We start from the raw sequence: 22,947 nt of genomic DNA on the forward strand, positions 1-22,947 counted from the left end.
TTCCCTGACAGTCCTCTACCAGAGACTTGAGTCCCTAAAAGAGGAGGCCCTCTTTCCTCTTGTCCAGGTCCCTGTCCTAGCCTGAATCTGAATCTCCAGCCACACAGACAACCAGTCATTAGAGCAGCACATACATTTTCTTATAAGAAGTTTAAAAAAATAGTATCTTCATTCGTTTTTATGAAAAACAAAAGATAAACAATAAAGCCAAAGGAGATACCAAAAAGGAGAAAATAGAACACCGGGAGCTGGTGCCTCCCACTTTTTTTCAGGCAGTGAACACTCTCCCCCACCTTCCCTCCCTCCTCGCCCAATCACTTAGCCAGCCCTTCCCAGTCCACTGGAACGTAATGGAAGAGAAGGAGGAGGAGTGACAATTTGTTTGGTGTCTCTAAGATTAATTTGTCTCCGTTATTTAATAGAGATGCACGGCACCAAGGTCCTGGTGTGCAAACAGGCTTGCAGAACACTGGCTGTGCAGCACGCCTCATACATCGCTCCTGGGAAGGGAGGGATGTACCAGAGGGGGGAGAGGGCAAAAGAGAGCACGCGCGCACCAGAGAGAAGAGGGAAAACAAGGAGAGAGAATAAAAAAAATATTGCTTTTTAATATTCAAAAACAGTTTGCAAAATTTAATCAAAGCAGAGGAAAAGCTAACATTTTTACCACTTTGACATTTTTATTAGCGCTTTCATAAATTTTTAAAACATGAATGGAATTAGTTTACAACACACACAAAAAAAACTGCCCTGAAAACATCTGGAAGAGACAAATAGGAAATAATAAAAAAATAAATAAAAGCAAAAGTCCTCTGAGTAAAATTAGCATGTGGAGAAAGAAAAGGGGCTTTACCCACTCAGATCCCAGCAGTCAGCTCCAGTGACATCCCTACCCAAGGACCCCCAGTCTAGAGAGGACCCTTCCAGCATCACCAAAATCAAGGCAAATTGGTTCTCTTCAGAGACAGCCTGGGAGAAGTAACAACTGATGACACCTGATTGCACTCAGGAAATGGATGGGTGGGAAACAGAGGTCGTCAATCTCCTTGTCCCAGGAAAGCCACATATCCTCCCCTCCAAAATATACCACTAATATTGGACTTATTTTTCAAGCATCTATTTCAAACTAATGCACAACAGCAGGGCTGCAAACCAAATCAAGGCATTCAGATTCATGCCAAAGAAATTCAAAGGTTCTGGTTGCCTAGTCTCCCTGGGCTGATCCCCAAAGACGGGGAAGCTGACAGGAGTTTATTGCCAGATGCAGAAAGGGCAAAATGGCTAAGGATGAAGCAGAGAGAAGATCAAGAGGAGGCCAGGCTGCTTGCTTAGAGTAGGTGATCTCTCCCCTCCCAATCAAACCAAGAGGGACATTCGTTTCCCAATTAACTAAGGCTTCTTCTGTTTCCCACAAACCATTACAAAGCAGACCAAGTAGAGGGAGTTCAGCTCTGAATAACAAATTTGAGCACTAGCACATACAGCATACATATTGGTCCCCCTGAAAAAGAAAATACTCAAGATTTCCAAGAGCTAACTCTGAGGTACAGTTGAGTCAGGCTGCTCTAACTCCCTAATTGCTGGTAAATCCTTCCTCCCACTAAGAGAAACACTTCACCCAATAGAAAGAGTTCCATAGCATGGTGAGTTTGGCTGCTCTGGTGTCTAAGGAAACAAACATGACCAGAGCCTTACTAACAATGTTAGCTGGGCCCACAATGAAATTTAACCTGTGACACAACTGTACTTTTCATTTAAACTTTCATTTGGAGAGAAGCGGTGTTTGGAGACCTGCAGTTTGTCCTGCTAATAAAGACAAGTGTTGGGACCTTTAAGGATGCCATTCATCTTTGGCTTTTATTAAATTCAATTTTCTTAAGCCCATGATACATTATGAAATTAGGAGTTGACATTCATCTGGAAACAAAAGTATCTATCAAACATAAACAGGGGGGGGGACCTCTATTACAAAGAATTTATGGCTTAAAGTTGATCTCTTTCCACTTTTTTACAAGCACATGGTTTGTTTTAGATATGTGAAATGTTATTGTAGATCTGGAATTCCATTAGTATTTATTATAAAATAGTATGCACTTCAGCTCCCCCTCTGACCAGCACCAAAGCCAGCATCCCTGGTAGTTTCTCTAAAGATCAGTCTTTGGGGTTTCTACACTGAAACTCAATAGCAAGGTCTCCTGATGCTGGTTCCTTATCCATAGAAAAATGGAACCAACCTCAAACCCAACGTCACCCTTCTACAGACAAAGAGCAAACTAGCTGCAGCTCCATGCCCCTTCTCCCTCCCAAAAAGCATCAATCCTTGAAACGAATAGATCAAAGGCCCAAAACATATCAAATTGGACCCATTATAACATACTTCTCTGATGTTGTTAGCCCATCAGCCAGTTCTACTCAAGAATAAAAAGAGGGGGCTGGGAAGGTGGCTCAGTTGTAGAGTGCTTGCCTTGCATACATGAGGCCCTGGGTTTGATTTCTCAGCACCATATAAGCAGAAAAAAAGCCAGAAGTAGAGTTGTGGCTCAAGTGGTAGTAGACTGCTAGCCTTGAGCTGAAGAGTTGAGGGACAGCGCCCAGGCCCAGAGTTCAGGCCCCACAACCGACAATATTAAAAAAAAAAAAAATGAAGAAGAATAAAAAGAGGGACTTTCAAGAGACAGTCTCATAGCCTGATTTTGCAGGAGAGGAGCAATTCCTCATCAGCATCAGGAGTTATTATAACAAATTCATTCTGGATGCATCCACTGAAGATGCACAAGAGGAGCTTTTGAGCTTTTTGTTCTGATTCTGAGCAGTCAGAACAGAAAGGACCTCACTTAGGTACTTCTTGTGTTTTCAACTACATTTTTTTTTTTTTTGTCGGTCGTGGGGCTTGAACTCTGGGCTTGGGCGCTGTCCTTGTGCTCTTCAGCTCAAGGCAAGCGCTCTACCGCTTCAGCCACAGCACCACTTTCTGTTTTCTAGCGGTTTATTAGAGATAAAGAGTCTCACGAACTTTCCTGCCCGGGCTAGCTTTGAACCTCAATCCTCAGATCTGAGCCTCCTCAGTAGCTAGGATTACAGGTGTGAGCCACCGGCGCCCAGCTCATCTACATTTTCTTATTTTACCCTTATGAATCTCAGGAGCTAGGCCATGTTATCATCACCATCATCATGTCATACACCAATACTATTAAACACCTATTTTTCACGAGGCAGGAACTAGGTGTAGACACAGAGATAAATAAAACAAGATGTGGCATCTCTCTGAGATTCTGAGTCAGGACAAAGGGTAGAGAAGAGCTAGTCTCCAATACTCTCAACATTTGAAGAATGGTGTGTGTGTGTGTGTGTATGCGCGCGCGCACATGCACACATGTGTCAGTGCTGGGACTTGAATTTGGGTGTTGTCCTTTATCTTTTTGCTCAAGGCTGTCACTCTACCACTTTAACCATAGCTCTACTTTCAACTTTTTGCTGGTTAATTGGGATAAGAGTCTCACAGACTTTCCTGCCCAGATGGGCCTCAAAACACAATCCTCAGATTTCAGCCTCCTAAGTAGCTAGGATTACATGCATGAGCCACCAGTGCCCAAATGGAAGTATCTTATTTCTTACATTTATTGTTTACTCTGTCAAAAGACACTGTACTAAGTGCCAATAGGATCTCAATCCTCCAAGTAACTCATTAGGTAGGAATCATTACTATCCCTATTTCACAATAAACTAAGGCCCAAGAAGGTACGGCAACTTGCTTACATCTATACTTCTAGTAAAGAAGTAGTAAAGAATGAAGGCAGAACTCCAAATAAGAAATAAGCAGACTTAGCTTTCAAAGTCAATAGGGTTAAAAAAATGTCTGAAGGGAACTTGGTCTGCTATCTCCTAGTGAAAGGCTGCTCTTAAATCCTAGGAAGCCTACAATATAGGTGCAGTAGCACAGATGGTCCTGTTTGTTATAAGCTACAGAATGGCAGAACCCGCCAGGATCTCTTGCTACTTCACTCCCATTCTGACACTGTTTCCCTCTTTCAACTTTTGTTAAGCATACACATGAAGAAGCTAACATGTGACAGACAGAGAATATATGTCTGCTCTAGAGCTGGATATGGTGGCACACAGCTGCAATATCAGCACTTGAGAGGTAAGGGCAGGAGGATTGAAAGTTCAAGACTAGATGGGCTACATAGAGACCTTGTCTCAATTAAAATGAAAATAAAACACTGCTTTCAGAGAACTTTCAGGAAGTTGATCTACCTAAGATGACAAAGAAATTAGGTAGTAGAGCCATGTTCATGCCTACATATATAGCACTCCAAAGTACCTTCTACCAGATCCATTCACTCTCATGCCTTTAAGTGGTTTTCTTCCTCAACAGAAACAGACCACTAACCCCCAGTTTTACCTAGCTTGAACAGCTGACCTATTTGCCTGGGTCCAAGGATTTCTGGAAATACAGTATTAAAATTGAAATGGTTATCCTACAACCATTCACAAACTTCATTATTAGATTGCCCAAGAGGCTGATCTGCTGATGGTAGATGGGAATTAGTGACAACTATAAACAAAAAACCCAGAACTCAGATTTGCCAATGAATCCAGGGTTCTAAACCTGGCAAAAATAATTGCCAATTCCAATTATGTTTTTTCCTGAGGACAGAGAAGACAAGAGAAGTAAAAAAAGAAGTACTAAACAATACTCATTTGCTGTATCATTTTAAGTGAGTTGGAGCAGACAGTTTTTGTTTTTATTTGTAGTACTAGAGATTGAACTCTGGGCCTTGTACTCTACTTCTTTTTTGGGGGCCTGAACTCTGGGCCTGGGGGCTGTCTCTCAGCTCTTCAGCTCAAGGCTAGCGCTCTACCACTTGAGCCACAGCACCACTTCTGGCTTTTTTCTTTTTGCTTATGTGGTGCTGAGGAATCGAACCCAGGACCTCAGGCATGCAAGGCAAGCATTCTACCACTGAGCTACCTTCCCAGCCCCAGATTTTTTTTTTTGTCGGTCGTGGGGTTTGAACTCTGGGCTTGGGCGCTGTCCCTGCGCTCTTCAGCTCAAGGCAAGCGCTCTACCGCTTGAGCCACAGCACCACTTCTGTACTCTACTTTTTGAAAACCACTCCTCCCCAGTCATTTTTGCTTTTAGTTTGTTTCTCAAATATGATCTTGCATTAATCTCCTTGGGCTGGTCTCAAATTGAGATCCTCCTATATCCCCCTCCTGAGTAGCTGCAATTATGGACAGGAACCACTATACCTGGCTTCAGAAGTTTTAAACATAGTTGCTTTAAACTTGTTCAATTAGGAACCAATGATTCCTCAGATAAACTGAGGATAAAACTGCAATAGCATTTCAAATGAAATTTCAAGCCCATTATCAGCAGATATTACAAGAAATAAATGTGTGAAATAAATGTGTAGGTGTTTTTCAGGGTATTCAAACTCCTTTCCACTCAATTGTCTACAGTGTGTAAGATTGGATGAGAAGATAAAACAACAACAAAAAGAATTTAAACAGAAAAGACTTAGGTTGTGGCAGTGGTTAATCATATAGCACTCTAGCCCATTTTCCCGAACAACAGATTCTCCTCTGCCTGAGTTGATGTTTCTGTGGTCCTATATGAAAGAATGAGCAAATCTATTTTTCATGGATTGCCTCAATCTAAGAAATAACTGACACTGCCTCAAGTTGGAGACAATAATAATTAATCTATTCCTTCTCTCCTCTTACCTCGCCCCCCACCCCCACCACCTGAAGAAAATTCTAAAAAGTATGTGTCCCTTTACTACAGGATTGATAAAAATCCAAAAGCAATACCACACCACATGGCAAGCATGTGGGGTTTAGCCAAATACTTGGTTTGGGGTAAAATGCCAGGCAAGAGCAGCACTTTCTCCAAAGGATCAAGGAGACTTGTGGCCACAGGAAAGAGAAGTGAGGGTTGCACTGGACAGTGGGGCATCATTTGCTTAACAGTTTCTCTCTTGGGGGAAAAAAAAAAAGCATTTTATGCACAAGGAGCTTATTTCTTAAACAAACACTCGTGGTTTTGATTTACACCACAGCCTGCTCCTAAATAATTTATGGCGGGTTAAATTTATTGCCGGGCCCTGGCTGGCTGCAAATTCGAATTGCCAAATAATTAGATTTTAGGGCAAAGCTTATAAATTACCCGTCGATTTGTCCGGACTTGTTTGTCAGTTGCTTTGTGCTTCAGGTCATCTTTGGCATTTGGCTGTTTGGGTTTTAATTGCTGATTTACACTTTGACAGATGAGAGCTGATGTTCAAAGTTTCAGGACAAGGAAGGGTAAAAAAATCAGAGCTTTAAAAGGCTGATTTTTCACCTACATGGCCCCCCTCCACACATCTGCACAAACCCTGAAGCAATTAAAATGTAGAAAAGAGTCTGACAACAGACAATGTTATTCTTTATTTGAAGTGGAGGGAGTAAAGAATGAAATTATAATTTACCTTTACTAAAATTTGACACATGCACACATACGCATAATACCAGTAAGTAAAGGCAACCAAAAGTCTTAAAAACCATATCCTCACCCACAGTGCATACATTAGTATCTCCTACACCTACCTTAATCTGAAATTGCTCCACTCAGACATTTCTGTACACTTGTTTGTAAATACTTTCAGATATTACTAGCCTTTATGAAAGTGACCCTTCAGGGCACAAACAATCAAATTATTTCTCTATAGCTTCCTATATACATATTTTGTCATATAATTAATTTATCATTGTGGCTCAAATGGTAGAGTGCTCACTTTGAGCTGAAAAGCTCAGGAACAGCACCCAGGCCCAGAGTTCAAGCCCTATGACAGACCAAAAAAGGAAAAATCATATTTGGGCTGGGAAGGTGGCTCAGTGGTAGAGCGCTTGCCTTACATGCATGAGGCCCTGAGTTCGATTCCTCAGCACAACATAAGCAGAAAAAAAAAGCTGGAAATGGCGCTGTGGCTCAAGTGGTAGAGTGCTAGCCTTGAGCTGAAGAGCTGAGGGACAGTGCTCAGGCCCACGACCGGACCCAAAAAAAAAAATTAATTTAAACAAATATCAGGTTATGTGTGTGCAGGAGGGATCCCCTTGAGGTAGCACTAAGGATGGGCATAAAGTGCAAGAAGGTACTAAGCCCAACTTACATTCCAGTGGGGGAAAAACACATCTCTCTGAGTAGTACCCTAACTCTACCCACTATGTGAACAAAGGTCCAAAAGACACTCTCTTAGCTCCCAGAGACATAGGTTTTGTCTTCCAGCCACCTGCTATAAACCAAAAGCTTATTTTGAGGCCATGAATCAGAATATTTGTGTAATTCCACTAACAAGTGCTAGCACATATTCCATGCTAGGCACTATTCTGAGCACTTACATATATTAGTTGGTCTTATCCTCCCATGAGTCCTAGAATACTCATACTATTTCTAACTATATTATACCAGTAAGCAATTAGACATAAAGATTAAAAGTAACTGACCAATATCATACAGTTCACAGGTGGTAGAGATAAGACTTAAATCTAGACAGTCCAGTTCTGGAATCCATCCTCTTAACCATTACACCTTGCATATCATCAGAACTCCGTTAAGTCCAGAGTACCCATTCTGGGACTTGGGCACCTGCAGTCAAAGCCTGTCTAATTGGTCACCTAAGGTAGGGGGAAACTAAATGAGGATCACAAGATAAATCACAGAGTTGGTTATACAAAGACTAATTTTCCAACCAATCAAAATTCTGTACTAAAGGTTTACTAGCTGGGGATAACAGGTGGTCAAGACAGAACTAAACCTACTCAGGCAAAACGTGTTCTTTCGAGGCAATTTGCTTAAGAGCCTTTGCTTACCACCCACAACCCCAATAACTAGTTATGTCTCCCCAGAAGATCACATTCCTATAGGGTTAGTTCACTGATTCCCTGTTCTCCATCCACACCTGACAGCCAGAACAAGAACAGGGGAACAGTTGTGCTGGCATGAAAGACTTTAAAAAAATCAGACATCCTGTTCACAATGCACTGAATCTTTTTCTCACACATTGGCTCCCATATAGCTTCCTAAGCTGGTGGAAATTAATCCTCTATTTTATGGATGGATGAGAAAGTTAAGACAGTTAGCTGTTTCTCAAACCAAAGTACCTCATAAACAGCCCCCCATCACTTAGGAACTTGTCAGAAATGCAAATTTCTGTTTATGGTAGAGTGCTTATGAGGATGAAACCCTGGCTTGGAAACCCAGCACTGTTTTTGTTTTTTAAGAAAAAAAAGGGGAGGGGGGAACATTCTTAGCCTTTGTCCCAGAGTATCTGAATCAGAAGCGCTGGGTGTAGGGAAGAGGCCAGCAGTCTAGGTTTTAACCAGCTTTCCAGGTGATTCTGATGATGCTCACTGAAGTTTGAGAGGCATGCGTCCAGACAAGTGTTTCTCAGACTTCAAATTCTCAAACTGCTGATTCTGTTTAACTTTGCTGTATAGCCTGGTAAGTTTTCCATTTCTAACAACCTCCCAGCTAATGATAATGCTGGTTCCTCAGACCATACTTTGAATAGTAGAAGTTTACTAGTCTAGAACTATTTTCTGCTCCCTGTAGAAGTTCAGCATCCTATTTTCTGAGACTATGAGAGGAACTTTTCATCAGTCCAACAGATCATAAAGGTAGTTTAGATACCTTGCCTATGAAGACCTCTCAAGACAGAAGCGTGGCTTGTCTGTCTAATCTGGAGAAAGGTCTAATACTGGCTACAAAGCTGGAACAGAATAAAATAAATTCCTGTTGATCCTGAGATATCAACCTGGATATTTCTTCCCAATATCACACTCCATTCTACACTATCCATATAAACTTCCTTTGGGACCTGCCCTTGACACTGGTACTCCAGTAAAAATAGACCGTATCAAAATGGCATGTTTGATCTCACTCATGAATCTACCTTTCCTGAACCCAAATAACTATCAATCCCTTTCAGTTGATCAGTAGGCCTTTTAATGCTGCTAAAACTGGAAGAAGGACCCATAAATAAACATACACCATGCCTGGATTCCTTTCTAGATACTTCAATCTCAAGTCAGGACTCTCAGTTTTATCATTCTTATGGAAAGAGCAGGATTCTAAGCTTTCTAGACAGTTATCATACCATCTGCCTAACCATCACTACTCACCTCCTCTAGAATAATGGACAAATAGTGCTTCTATAGATTCTAGGAGTCACTACCTTCATTACTACTAAGTAGCTCACCTGAAACATTTGTCCTTACCTACTCTCTTTGAAGTAGACTTTCAACTCAAAAGTATTCCATTTATAACAACCACTGATTCTATATTCAACTTATCATAAATCCTCAATAGCCCACGAAAATCCAAGGGAATTATGAGCTATGAAAGAATATGGTTCTCAGACTTCTTTCTAAGCACTTAAAAACTATACCACATAACTTCTCTCCACTCCCCCCATCTCTACCTTAGTCTACCCCAATACCATGTCTCTCAACTAATACATTCCTCTTCAGTAAAGTATCCTAACAAGTTTCTCCTTCCTAATGACACACAGAAATTGAATAACCCTCTCCTATTATCAGTTTCCTCAGGTTAAACAACAGAGATCAGTGAAGAAAGAAAGAAAAGCAAGGAAGGAAGGAACAAAGGAAGGAGAGAAGGAAGGACGGAGGGAAGCAAGGGAGGGAGGGAGGAAGGAAGGGAAATAAATCCATTCAAAGGGAGAATAGAAACAAGACAAGACGAGGCAGAGAGAAAGAAAGCCTAAGAGGTCATTTCACACATGCCTCCAGATGTGACTCCCCCATCTCACCATTTCCAACCTGTCCTGTCAGCTTGTTTTCTATGGCTAAATTCCTAGAGCTAAGTATGGATTCTGAGGAAAGCTTTAAGCTCTACCCCCACTAGAGAGCTCTGCTCTTGCTACTCTCTTGTTATTCAGACCCTTTTACTTCTTTCATTAATCCTTCCTTCCACATTCCTCCCAATATTAGCCAGTCAGCCGTTTATCTGTTGGAAGGGTCTAAACCTCCATGTTCTATTGAAATTGGGTCCTAGCTGATCCAATTCCAAATTCCCAATACTTTGGGAAGAGAAAAGGGATCATATCATTCTCTAGTCATTGCCTCTCCCTAGAGACTTAGTGAACCCAAATGCTACCTTTAATGATAGCTGAGCTATCAGCTTAGTCTCCCTGACAATGGCTCAGAGTCTCAACACACATACTTCCACTTTGACCCTCACCCTTAGTACCCAGACTTTATTGACTCAAATTCTCTTAAATCTCTTCCAGCCTTCATTCTCTCACAGCATCCCAATGAGACCTTCTATTGAATGTAAGAAAGGCCATATAACTGATACAGATAACTCAAATAACAAAAGAAATATTCTCCAGGTTCAACATTTTCATTTTCCCTCTCTCATTTTCAACATTCCTACAAACAAGCTTAAAATCCTGGTCCGTTTTTTCAGACTTGGCCAATTTACCCTGTTTCACTCTGTGATCCCTTCTTTTGTCCCTGCTATAATATCTGTGAGAAGCCTTAGACCTTATGTGGCCCTCTTAGTCTCCTAAATTTGTCATAATATGCACCCTATTTGCCCCACATTGAACAAGGCTGACAGCTACTTTCTTTTAAGTCCTCACTGAACAAATACTTGCATGTATAAAAGTAGCTAGCATACTCTCACTTATGCCTTACTATAATGGATTTTGAACTCCTTGAGGGCAGGGGCTGTTTCTTAGTGTTTTTTTACCTAATCATTTGCTAAAGAGCAAAGAGAAACCTTTTTCTTTGCCACTGGTAGTTAAAATGAGGTCTTCTCCACTCCTTTACAGACTTAGTTGGTTTTATTATGTCCAACAAAAACTTTAAAAGGCACCTCAGTGTCATTATTATTTTACAGACCCTGATTTCACTTATCAATACTACTATTCTTTAGAGCTCTTCTCTACCACCAAACTTAGCCCAGTGCCTAACAAAATCAGAATTCCAACAGCTGTCTCAGCCCTGGGGAAGCCACCAGAATAATAAGACGCTAGGGGGGATGCTGCCTAATTTGCACTAAATTATGTAGTGATTTTGTTACCAGTGACCCAGTATTCCCCAAGAAAATTCCTGGCCCCACCCTCAGGCAACTCCACAGCCTAACAACACCATGGCAGCTTATAGGTAAAAACACTAGGGAGGGTAGAGAAGTAGTCTAAACAGAACAAATAAACCCACTTTGATTGTGCCTCTGCTATGCCAAATACACAAGGCAGCATCACCATGCATCAGTGTTCCATTCTCTGAGATGTGTATTTTATTTCTACATTGCTACATCTGCTCCAAATAGACAGGGCCTTCACTCTCATGTGGAGTTACAACACAGTCAAGACCTTGTTACAACAAATGCTTGTTCTCATTCAAGGAGCACTAGTTAGGGGGACATGAGAGTCTGGGAGAGGTTCATCTCTAGGGAGCATCACTGAAAAACAGCAGCCTGTGGAGAGGGTGGCAGTGCCTAGTGGGCCTCCTTGTCCCACTATCATTACTAGCCACCAATGGTAGAATTCATTTATAACGATACTAGAAGAAGAGATATGTTAAAGCAGAGATATAACTAAAAAGAAAGGCAATAATTGGTCTGATGGGCAGGGGAAAAATTATTTCAGGAATCGAGAGCCTGTGCAAGAACACTTATGGCTCACACAGTCGTCATAACTCAGCCCCCTCAAGCATTTTGTGCTCTGCTTATGGTGTTAACTTTAATGTCTTAACATATAACACCATCCACACTATCACAAAATACTACACACGCCAGATGAGGCTGAGTTATAGTTGCTGTGGGAAGCATAACTTTGAATTTCCTGATTTTGGTGCATTTAATCTCAACCATAATGTTACATTAACGTCGGTTTTGCATTTCATTTCCCAGTTTAGAAGAATAGCATCAGTGCCTTTGCCTGTTTGTATAGGAAAATGTAGAGGCTGATTGGGGATATGGGCAAAGGGACTAAAATCAACAACTAGGCTCTGATGCTAAAACCTCTGATCCAACCTCTCCCATTTAGAGGAGATGAAACCAAGGTTGGCTAGAGGAGGAAAAGGTGGATTCTTTATCTCTACTGACTTTCTGTCTACTTCAAGATTAAAGAAACCAAGAACAGAAAGGAAAGAAGTTAATTATAGTGGAAGGAACAATATTTGGAGAGGAAGTAAGAGAATTCCTGCTGTTTGGCTTTTTTTTGGTCAGTCATGGGGCTTGAACTCTGGGCCTGGGCACTGTCCCTCAGCTCTTCAGCTCAAGGCTAGCACTCTACCACTTGAGCCACAGTGCCACTTCCGGTTTTCTGGTGGTTAATTGGAAATAAGAGTTTCACAGACTTTCCTGCCCAGGCTGGCTTTGAACTGCAATCCTCAGATCTCAGCCTCCTGAGTAGCTATGATTAGAGGCATGAGCCACTGGCACCCATCTGCCATTCAGCTTTGAATAGAGGAAAACCAATGGAAGACAAGCAGTATACTTTGACTTGTAGATATCTTAGCCAATTTTTCATGAAGTTTTCCCAAATGTCTCTTTCATGAAAGACTATAAGAATATGCTGGTGCAAGGCCATATTGAAATCCTCCAAGTGCTTCTCTTCTATATTATTCCTTCTCTTCTGTCACTATCAGACCTTCCTCCTTCCTACCCTCTAAAAATAACCCAGCATCTGGACAATTTTCTATAAAAAAGAAAACTCCTTTAGTCATGGTTCTAACTCAAAATGCAGATGGGAGTCTTTTCAAGGTTTCTATAAAAATAAAAAAAGGCGGGGGGGGGGGGGGGAGAAAGGGAGGGAAAGAAGAAACAGGGAAGAAGAGAGGAAGAAGGAAGAGGAAGGAAAAAAGATTGATGAAAAAAAAATGGCCAGCCAACCAGCCTCTACAGAGAAAGACCAAATACCAGAAAAACTCAACCCAAAGGTCAGTTTTCTCCAAAATTATAGGCACTTGAATGCAGGTGAGAAGGGAAACAGATTCAGAGCAGTGAGAAAGGCTACCCAAGAGCCTAATGGAGGGCCCTGGAAGAACTCAGGGAGGGATGAAGATAGCAGTCAGGATGTCAGCTCCCCAGATGGAGCTGAGTTGAGCTGCCCCTCCCCAGTAGGCCATCCAGACAGCTGAGGTTACTTCCTCCTCCCCCTGAACTGTGGCCTACACTGCATTTTCTTCACTTACATTTGCTTTGGTCTCCTCTGAACACTGAGGTGGTAAGAGAACTTGCCCTGAGGTTAAAGATGCACAATTAAAGATCCCGCCAAAGCTTTCAGGCTGCTCTCTGGGCCTCAGGGTCATAACAACCATCATTCGAAGCACATCCACACCAAAATGAGCAACAAGAACTCCTACTAGTGAGGACAAAGGAGCTGTGATTCTTTTAAACCAGATAAAAATCTATTTCATATCAAGTAGCAATTCCTAAAACAAGAAAGGAACTATAGTTCTCACATTTAGAGCCTCTAAAATATTTTAAACTACTAAATTAACATTTAAGTGAAAAAATGTTTTCCAATGAAAAACAATCTTATATTCAACCAATACCTATCATATTAATCTGAATCAAAACATGTAAAACAAATAAAATGAGCTTTGAAACAAGAACACCAAAACCTATTACTGGCAACCACTCCAGTTTCACCTAGCTGAACAAAGTACAAAAATAAACAGTAAAAATGATGATAAATGGAAAATACTAGATGTTTTACCATACTAAAACCAATATTGTTACTCACTCAAGTACAACAGAGCTTAAACCTGTTAGTTTTTCACAACAGCATTCCTTTAGGATAGTTCTAATAATCTAGCTCAGACTTTTGAAAACCAGAAACAAATGAGAAATGGGCACCATATTAAGCCAAGTTATTTCCCATGGACAAGATATGGACAAGAAATCAGTTGCTAAAACTTGATTCTTTTTCACAAAGTCCTACTTTGTGCCTATAATGTTTTGCTCCTCTTTTTTTTTTTTTTTTTTTTGGGGGGGGGGGGTACAAGTCCCAGGCTGAACTCAGGGCTGGGTGCTATCCTTGAGCTTTTTTGCTCAAGGAGAGCACTCCACCACATGAACCACAGCTCCACTTCTGGCTTTTTGGTAGTTACTGAACATGAAGAATAACACAAACTTTCCTGCCCAGGCTGGCTTCAAACTGTGATCCTCAAATTTCAGTCTCCTGAGTAGCTAAGATTACAGGTATGAGCCACAAGGGTCTGGGGATTTTTGTTCCTCTTTTTCTGAGCTTTTCCAATTTCTCCATTTCACTTGCTGACCAGAAGACCTAAACAAATCAGGGGCTGTGATGAGGATCTAACCTATGCTGACTGCAGTAAAAGGATCCTGCCTGTCTGGGACTAAAAACTTCTTTAATCCATCTCCCAACCTTTTATTGAATCTAATCAGGATCCAGGTATCTGCAAATATTAAGGAAATAGAAGAGATCAAGAGAGAGAGAGAGAGAGAGAGAGATGTTTTAAGTTGCTGCTAATAACAGGTCTCAGGGCTGCCCATTCCTTTGCTGAGGGTTAGCCAATACAAACATGTGGCCTTTAACTCACCTTCCCACCTGTTGATCAGAGCACTGTAGAAGCTTAATGAAGTCGAGATGCATTACATTTATCACTTGCCCTAGATCCACTCAAATCTATCACTATGTCACTGCAAGAAGTTAGATTGATCTGACAGGATTTGCTCTTCTTCACAAAACCATGTAAGTTATTACTCAGTATCCCCACGCTCTTCTAGCTGTTTGCTGATTGATTATCTGACGATCAGGTCAAGTATCTTCTTTGGAATCACAGTAAACTAACGGGTCTATAATTTCCGAGATCATTCGTATTCCCCTTTTAAAGATAAGCAAGACAGCAAATGCGTCTTCCTGAGTTCTCTAAAGCAACAGCTAATGCTTTGCTAATAATGCACCAGGGCAGCCAATTCCTTAAGTGTCTTCAGAATCACACCATCAGAGTTCATTGATTCTGGAGATAATCTTTAATCAGGCTCAGATTCTGGTAAACAGTAACAAGCTCTAATTCAGACTGTGTCTAGAAAGCCTTGGTGCCTAGATCTGGGAAGAAAATTGGTAATACAAGTGATATAAATATGTACTGCATAATGTGTTGAGGATTGCAATCTATCAATCAATAAATAATTAAACAATACCTTTGAAAGACAGGGGAAAGGTGACACTGACAGACCAAATGAGACATGAGTCAGGATCTACCTTCAGAAACACAGAGAACTCTGTTCTCTGAAAAACAAGAGAGCAGAGCTACACAATTATCCAAACTTATAATCTAACTGAAAAGATAAGAAACATACTTAAGCATGACCCAGAAAAAAAGAAGCAACAAATGCCCTAATAGAGGTGCTAAACAATTATGAATGTTCAAAAGAGATGACTTGTGTTTTACTAGGGCTTACTAAAGTGACTGAAACCTAATTTATAAGGGAAATAATATGAAATGTTAGAATGTGGATCCCTGATTCCCTACTTAGGAAACTCTATATAAGCAAAATTTCCAACCAACTACACAAGGAAACCCACAGTGCCAGTGAACTCCAGTACTTTGGAAGGATAGAAAGCCCTACAGCATAGGCAAGAACAGGTATAGAGAAAGTATGTGACTTGGGTAGCTCCCAAGCAATATTCACTTTCATCCAAAGTTTCTTACCCAGGGCACTGTTTTTATCCAATTCTAGTCTTCCAAGGCCTGGTCTGATCCCAATGCCCTAAAGGCAAACCACTACTCTAACAGAAAACAGGAAAGAGGATAGGTGAAAGAAAAAAGGGATGTGGTGTCTGCTTTAGGTAAAATCATATTCCATTCAATAAGTAGACCTTTTCGTAGGAAAAATAAAACAAGAAATGAAGTCAGTTTATATTTGGAGCTCACTGATCACTTCCCCCAAGAACCCCACATTACTGTCACCTTCTCTTCCTTTTGCTTAATTTTAAAAGCTACTCCCATAAGAGTAATACATCTATGCATCCCCAGATTAAACATTCTATGACCTAGCTTTGCACAGAAAAATTACAGACCTATAGCCAAGCATACTTGAGGTCCTCTCACTATAATGAATTACCACATTGCTCTCCAACCATTCTCTTAAGCAAACACCAAGTCCTTCAATATCACCCAGAATAGGTACCTATTTGCTGCTAATCCAAGCTTCCTAGTAGCATTACCTTAAAAGGTAGAAGGCTTTTTACACAGATGATAAGGAAGAAAGCAAGCAAAGAAAGTTTCCTTCCTAAAAGACCACTTGTTCAGGTTATCTAATTATACATAGCAAATCATCCCAAAATTTATGACTTAAAACTATCAATAATCATTTGTTATCTCTTATAGAGACTTGGGAGTGACTTGGCTGGCTAAAGATCTCTGCTGGGATCTTTGTTACTGGGGCTGTGGTCTTCTGAAAGCTTGACTAGGACTGTTGAATTACTTTCTTTTTTTTTTTTTTTTGGCGGTCATGGGGCTTGAACTTTGGGCCTGAGCACTGTCCCTCAGCTCTTCAGCTCAAGGCTAGCGCTCTACCACTTGAGCCACAGCGCCACTTCTGGTTTTCTGGTGATTTACTGGACGTAAGAATTTCATGGCTTTTCCTACCTGGGCTGGCTCTGAACTGTGATCCTCAGATCTCAGCCTCCTGAGTAGCTAGGGTAACAGGCATGAGCTACCAGCACCCGGCTGAATTAATTTCTATGATGGTTCATTCACACAATTTGTAAGATGGTCCTAGCTTTTGGATTAGAGTCTTAGCTCCTACATACTTATCTCTCCACAGGACTATCTGAGTTATCTTGAAGTCTAGTAGTTAGCTTCTGTCAGAGCAAATGATCCAACAAAGCAATGCCAACTGCAATGTTTTTATAACTTAGCTTAGAAGTTACACATTGTTTCTTCCACTATACATTATTGGTGAGACAGGGTCATCTATGATTTAGTGCAGGAGGAAAATTGCCAAGGGTATGAATACCAGGAGAAAGAATCACTAGGGGTGATTTTGGAGGTTGGCTACCAATTACTCCTTAAAAGAACAAATAGCAAGCCAGGAACTGGTGGCTTACACCTGTAATTCTAGCTACTCAAGAGGCTGAGTTCGGAAGATCACAGTTCAAAGCCCTGAAGGAAAGTCCATAAGACTCTTAATCTCCAATTAACCACTCAGAAAAAGCTGAAAGTGGTGCTGTGGTTCAAGTAAAGTACTAGTCCTGAGCAAAAGAAGCTCAGGGACAGTACCCAGGAACTAAGTTCAAGCCCCAGGACCAGCAAAAAGAAAAAAGAAAAAGAAAAAGAAGGAAGAGACTAGAAATGGTAGCAGTATGGAGGACAGAAGGAAAGAAAAAGGACAAGAGAGAAGGGGATATTTCAATTCCCAAAATCTGAGACTAGAGAGAAACAATGTGCCCAGTTCTCCAGAGATTTCTCAAGTCTACCTTGTCCTAACATTCTTGGACTAAGTCCTGCTTTCTAGGCAGGATGGACACCTAAGTAGATAAATGCTCGGTAGACTTGAGAAAAGACTCTCCTCCCTCCCTCCTTGCCCACCCAACCTTTTCTGAAGCATTGATGCAACTGTTACCTGAGGATGAATCTGTGGCTTGTCACACGTGGCCTCAAAGTCCAGCACTAAAAAGTAGTGATACCTCTGGGGAGGGAAGGACACCATTGCCGCCATGGATGCGCCAAAGCCGTGGGCCGCCAGCTTTCGGGTGGATATGGAGCAGAACTCCGGAACACCACAGGGAGAAAATAAGTGGGAGCCCAGCACTTTTCTTGCTCTTGAAAGTAAATACGAAGAAAATCGAGCTGCTCCAGTCTGTAAAGGTGCTAGCATTGAACATCCAGAAGCATCTAAAACTTAGGGGAGGAAAGTTAAAAGAAAAAAAGAAAAACAAAAAACAGAGAGCCTGGGTTACTCCCCTCCCACTGTGGCCCTGTTCCATCTAGTCTTCAGGAATAGCCATGCAACTTGAGCCACTTCCCAGCATTCTGGGCTGCTTTTCTAAATCACAGTATTCATTACTGAAGTTCAAGACCCTAACACCAGCACCTGCAGCATTATTACAGCTCTGTGTCTCCCAGATCATTCTCAAAACAACATGCGACACTGGCCTTCATCTTTAAATGGAGCTCTGGTTCAAAAGAGAACAGAGAAAAATTCTGAGGTGACTTCTCAGGTGCAACAGTTAACTTTAAAGCTAAGAGTCCCAACGTAACATGAGGTGAACCAGTTGTGCAATAGTCCCGGGAACTAAGTAGACTCAAACAGTCCAAGGCTCTCCTCAGCTGTTACACGCCACTGGCCCCTGGTTCTCCAGTCTGTGTCTCCATGTACCACCCCAGCTGAAAGTGTGCAAGTGAGCAAAGCCAATCCCAAGGGAGTTTGCTCACATTGTTGTGATTCCCCAACCCCCATTCTAGTATGGCACCCTGGGGGAATGAAAGAGGCCTGGAGAGCACAGCTGGCAACAGCCTCAGGCCTCCTCATGTGCTGCCTTCAGTTTCACTCTCTCCTAGAGGCTCTGAGGACTTCAGGGCTTTTTAAATAGGGAGGGAAAAAGAGAAAACCCAGATGTGGCAGTAATGGGAGCATTGCTAAAAATCTAGTAAAGTTTTCTGAGGGAACATGTGCAAAAAAAAAAAATTCAAATCACTTTTCCTTTACATTTTCCCTTTAAATGTTTAGAATATCTGCTCCTCAGAGGGCTAACTAAATATAAAATCAAAGCTAAGTTTTACTCACAAAAAACCCAAGCTTTAAAAAAGAGGAGAGAAATAAAAAGAAACAATGCAGAAATTTTGTGTTTTCCCTCTTTTTATACCCAACACACAAATTTCCCTAACTTTAAACCTCAAACAAGAAATATTACCATTCTACACAGAAACCCCACTGCAACAGAACCAAAGGCTTGCCTCTCACTGGCTATAAATAAGCACTTTGCTTCTTCTATGTGGAGTAGGGGAAGTGTAGAGTACACAGAAAAGCAATGAAGCTACTACCTCCTGAGCAGAAAAGGGCAAGGGCAAATATACTCCTCTCAGCCCTCTACTACCAAACATATGTATTAGAATGTATGTTACAGTGGGTCCTCAATTTCCCTGTTCATATAGTGAGATATCATGGGAACCTAGTGAAGATGAAAAAGGACTTTAAGTTCTTCATTGGCCCAGCAAAAGCATAGGACTTGCTTTCTACCACTGCTTTATAGCCTTCCCAAAAGTGTAGCCTAAACTCCTCAGTCCAGGTAGACTAAGGCTGACTTGAAGTTCACTATGGAATCCTTTGGAAAGGCAAAAGAGCCACCATTCCTTTGAAAGCTAAAATTCAAAATAACCCATATGTCATCCATTCCTGAAGAGTACTAAAAAACCTAGACATGGGAGACATCAGTCTGCTCCGTTATGCATTCTGCTTTAGATCCAAAGACCTTCAGGGACTTAGAACTCTTATCTAACTTGATGAAATCAGGCTACACATAAAAACTTTTGAAACTCAAGTGCTCTCTAATGTGTCCATCGTTAATAGTATACAGTCACTGGACTCTTGTCTGTCAAATACTGCAGGTAATTAAGCATGATCAATCCAGGTTTGATTCCTACCTGAATCCTGTTCTTCTATCCTTTGCCTATAAAATAATAACAGGACCTATTCCTTAAGGGAAAATGAGATGAGCTAGTACATATAAAGTACAAAGAGCAAATAAGGGCTCAATAAATGCTAGCTTACTACTATTACTACTACTATTCACTTGGCTTTGCCCCCTTCACCAACTCTGCACCCCCATACTCTGGAACAATAAATCCAGTAAATATACAAAGCAGTCTTATGGAATTACATCAATATCTCTTGCATCCTATAGGACACTACACACACACACACACTCATTCACTCACTCACTCACTATCCCCTCTATAGATAACATGTTGATGGTGGAGATCCTTAAGTGAAGACCTTGATTTAACCCACATCAAAAAGAGCCTCCTAATGGAGGCAAGGCTCAGCAGTGCAGTGCCTGCCTAGCAAGTGTGAGAATCTGAGTTCAAATCCCAGTATTTAAAAAGAGAGCCTATACCAAGTCTTAAGGATAAACACTGAGAGACCAGCCTCCACAAGTCAGCACCCACTACTTCTAGCCACCAACTTCAGTTCAAGTTATCAAGCTAGCTCCTCCTTTTCCCTTCCTGGAAAATTCAATCCTAAAACCAGTGAATGAAACATTAAGGGTAGATGTGATGGCTCACACATGTAGCTCCCAGCTATTCAGGAGGAAGAGATTGGAAGGATCAGGTTTTGAAGTCAACTGAGGCAAAAAGTTAGCAAGACTCTCTCACAAGTAACCTGGGCATGGGGGTACACATCTGTAGTTCCAGCTACAAAGCAGGCATATATAGGAGGGTCGAGGACTATCCAGGTAAAAAGTATAAGACTCTATCAGAAAATAAATAAATAAATAAACCACAAAAATCTGGAGGCATGGCTCAAGTGGTAAAAGTGCTTGCCTAGCAAGTGCATGTTCCTGAATTCAAATCCCAGTATCACATCCCATATAAACAAATAATGACAACAACAAAAACTTAAATGCATAAGAGCAAGGCAAATATCTACACCAGTTGGAATGGAGGAATGAGAAGGAATCTGGAGGGAATGACAAACTCTTCTCAGGATGAGAAGGCCATCTGTGAAAAGGTGGGGTGTTGTGGCAGTGGCATGTATGGCAGTCCTTCATGTCGAAGGCAGTCAAATGTGAGGAATCATGGGTAGGATAAAAGTAGCACTCAGGAGGGGTAAAGGGAAGTGAAGATTCTGTAGACACCAAGTGACAGACCAAATAAATGCATATGTCTTAACACATGTAACAGGATCCAGGTTTTTGATAAAGGAAATAAAATTTGGGGAGAAAAAAAATCCATGGTGTTGGACTGGAATTGGCAGTAAGAATATTATTAACTCTGCTGGAAGCTGGTGGTTCACACCTGTAATCCTAAGTACACAGGAAGCTGAGATCTGAGTTTCCCAGTTCAATACCAGCATCAGCAGAAAACTCCATGAGACTCCCACCTCCAATTAATCAGCAAAAATCCTGGAAGGTATGGTTCAAGAAGTAGAACTCCAACCATAACAGGAAAACAAGCCAAGCCAAAGCGAGACACTGGATTTAAGCCCCAGTATGGGCACATGTGCACGCATGCACATGCACACATGCACACACACTCACACACATACACACACGTCTTAGTCTTTGACATGGAGATGTATAAATGTAGATGTAAATACAAGTATGATTATACATATGTATGTACACACATACACACACACACACACACACACACACACAGAGCTATGTTCTAGCTCTGTCTAAGGAAGGGCCAGAAGCAACACTCCATAGTAATAAGTACAAATAGCACTTTGTTCACTTCTAAATATCATTCTACACTATGAGAACTAGAGCTCCTTGGAGAAATAGCTGATTACAGGGCTGTGGCAGAAAAAGTACAAGATGAGCCTGAAATATCTTGTTGTCCCAGAAAAGGAAAAGCTTAAAGAATGAAGGAAATATATCAAAAGGACTCCTATTGCCAAGTAAATAATGATAGTAATGGCTTTTTTTGTTGTTGTTGTTTTTTATTGGTTGTGGGGCCTGAACTCTGGGCCTGGGTGCTGTCCCCCAGCTCTTCAGCTGTAGACCAGCACTCTACCACTTGAGCCTCAGCCCCACTTCCGGCTTTTTCTGCTTATGTGGTGCTGAGGAATCGAACCAAGGGCCTCATGCATGCAAGGCAAGCACTCTACCACTGAGCCACCTTCCTAGTTCCATAATGATAATAATGGATTGCTATGTTCTGAATAAATGAGCAAAACACGAGTACATGCATGCATATAAGCATACATACATACATACCTACAAACAACTAAAAGTTTATAGAAGGATATTTACGTACTCTCAAAGTATCTCTCCACAAAATGCTTAAATTACAATAGAAAGTAATTTTACAATATAGAAGCCTGGCAGACATCACTGTAATCAACTGAACAAAAATAAACATCATCAATAATAGGGTAAATCAAAATCATGTGCTATCAGAAAAGATGTCATTTCTATGAAAATATCAGACAAACCCTAATTGAAGGACACAATAACCAGCCTGTAATCTTCAAAAGAATCAAAATCATGAATGTCAAAGAAAGTTTTCCGAGAAAGTCTAAAGGAGGCTAAAGAGACTTGATAAGTAAATGCTAACTACAATTTTAAACCATATCATTTTGCTACAAAGAACAATCCTAGAACAATTGGAAAAACCTGAATGGGATTGGTGGATTAGATGGCAGAAACATATCGATGTTAATTTCCTAACTTTGACAGATATATTGCAGTTAGGTGAAAAAATGTCCTTGATTGTAGGAAATATACTCAAAAGTACTCAGGGAGATAGGGCATTAGTTCAAGAACTTAATCCTAAAATGGTTCAAGAAAAATTCTTTATATTGTACTTACAATTTCTATATCTATTTGGGGCTGTTTCAAAAAATTTATTTTTTAAGTTTATGTATAAGGCTGAGGGAACTTGCATAAGGCCCTGAGTTCAACACCCAGGACAATAAAATAAATATATGTATAAATAAACATAATGAAGTCATATACAATGTAGTTTTAAAAAGAAAAAACAGAACATATAGTATGTGAGGAAGAGATCCACCGTAACATCCATAGAAGGTAGGCATATGTCAGTCCTCAAAGCATCCTCAAGCTACATGGTCTATCCAGCTGAGTCTCCAAAAGAACAGTCCCACACAATGGCACCCTCCTTGGAACAATCCACTCTCTGCCATAGTCTTCTTAGGAAACATCCCTGTAACTCTAGTTGTGGCATTCTACCTGCTCTTCTATGCCTTGGCAACTTAGGGATTTTTCTACTACG

The 22,947-nt window shown here is 41.0% G+C and overlaps 1 protein-coding gene across 10 annotated transcripts in view; it reads right to left on the bottom strand.

Annotated features, from left to right (window-relative positions):
* The window catches only part of Eri3 (ERI1 exoribonuclease family member 3), a 133,079-nt gene that overhangs the window by 99,749 nt on the left and 10,383 nt on the right, over positions 1 to 22,947 (bottom strand). For 6 of the 10 annotated variants that reach the window (XM_042675852.1, XM_042675834.1, XM_042675818.1 and 3 more), the window contains one exon: positions 17,609 to 17,886. The exons of 2 other annotated variants lie outside the window; for them this stretch is intronic. In XM_042675852.1, coding sequence (XP_042531786.1) covers positions 17,609 to 17,863 — 255 coding nt within the window. In that variant the 5' untranslated portion in view covers positions 17,864 to 17,886. The remainder of the gene's footprint in view (positions 1 to 17,608; positions 17,887 to 22,947) is intronic. 2 more of the 10 variants (XM_042675826.1, XM_042675800.1) reach the window with 1 other exon arrangement.

The sequence above is a fragment of the Dipodomys spectabilis genome, unplaced genomic scaffold (genome assembly GCF_019054845.1).
Source record: "Dipodomys spectabilis isolate Male_0828 unplaced genomic scaffold, ASM1905484v1 ptg000002l, whole genome shotgun sequence".
In the NCBI taxonomy this organism is placed as follows: Eukaryota; Metazoa; Chordata; class Mammalia; order Rodentia; family Heteromyidae; genus Dipodomys; species Dipodomys spectabilis.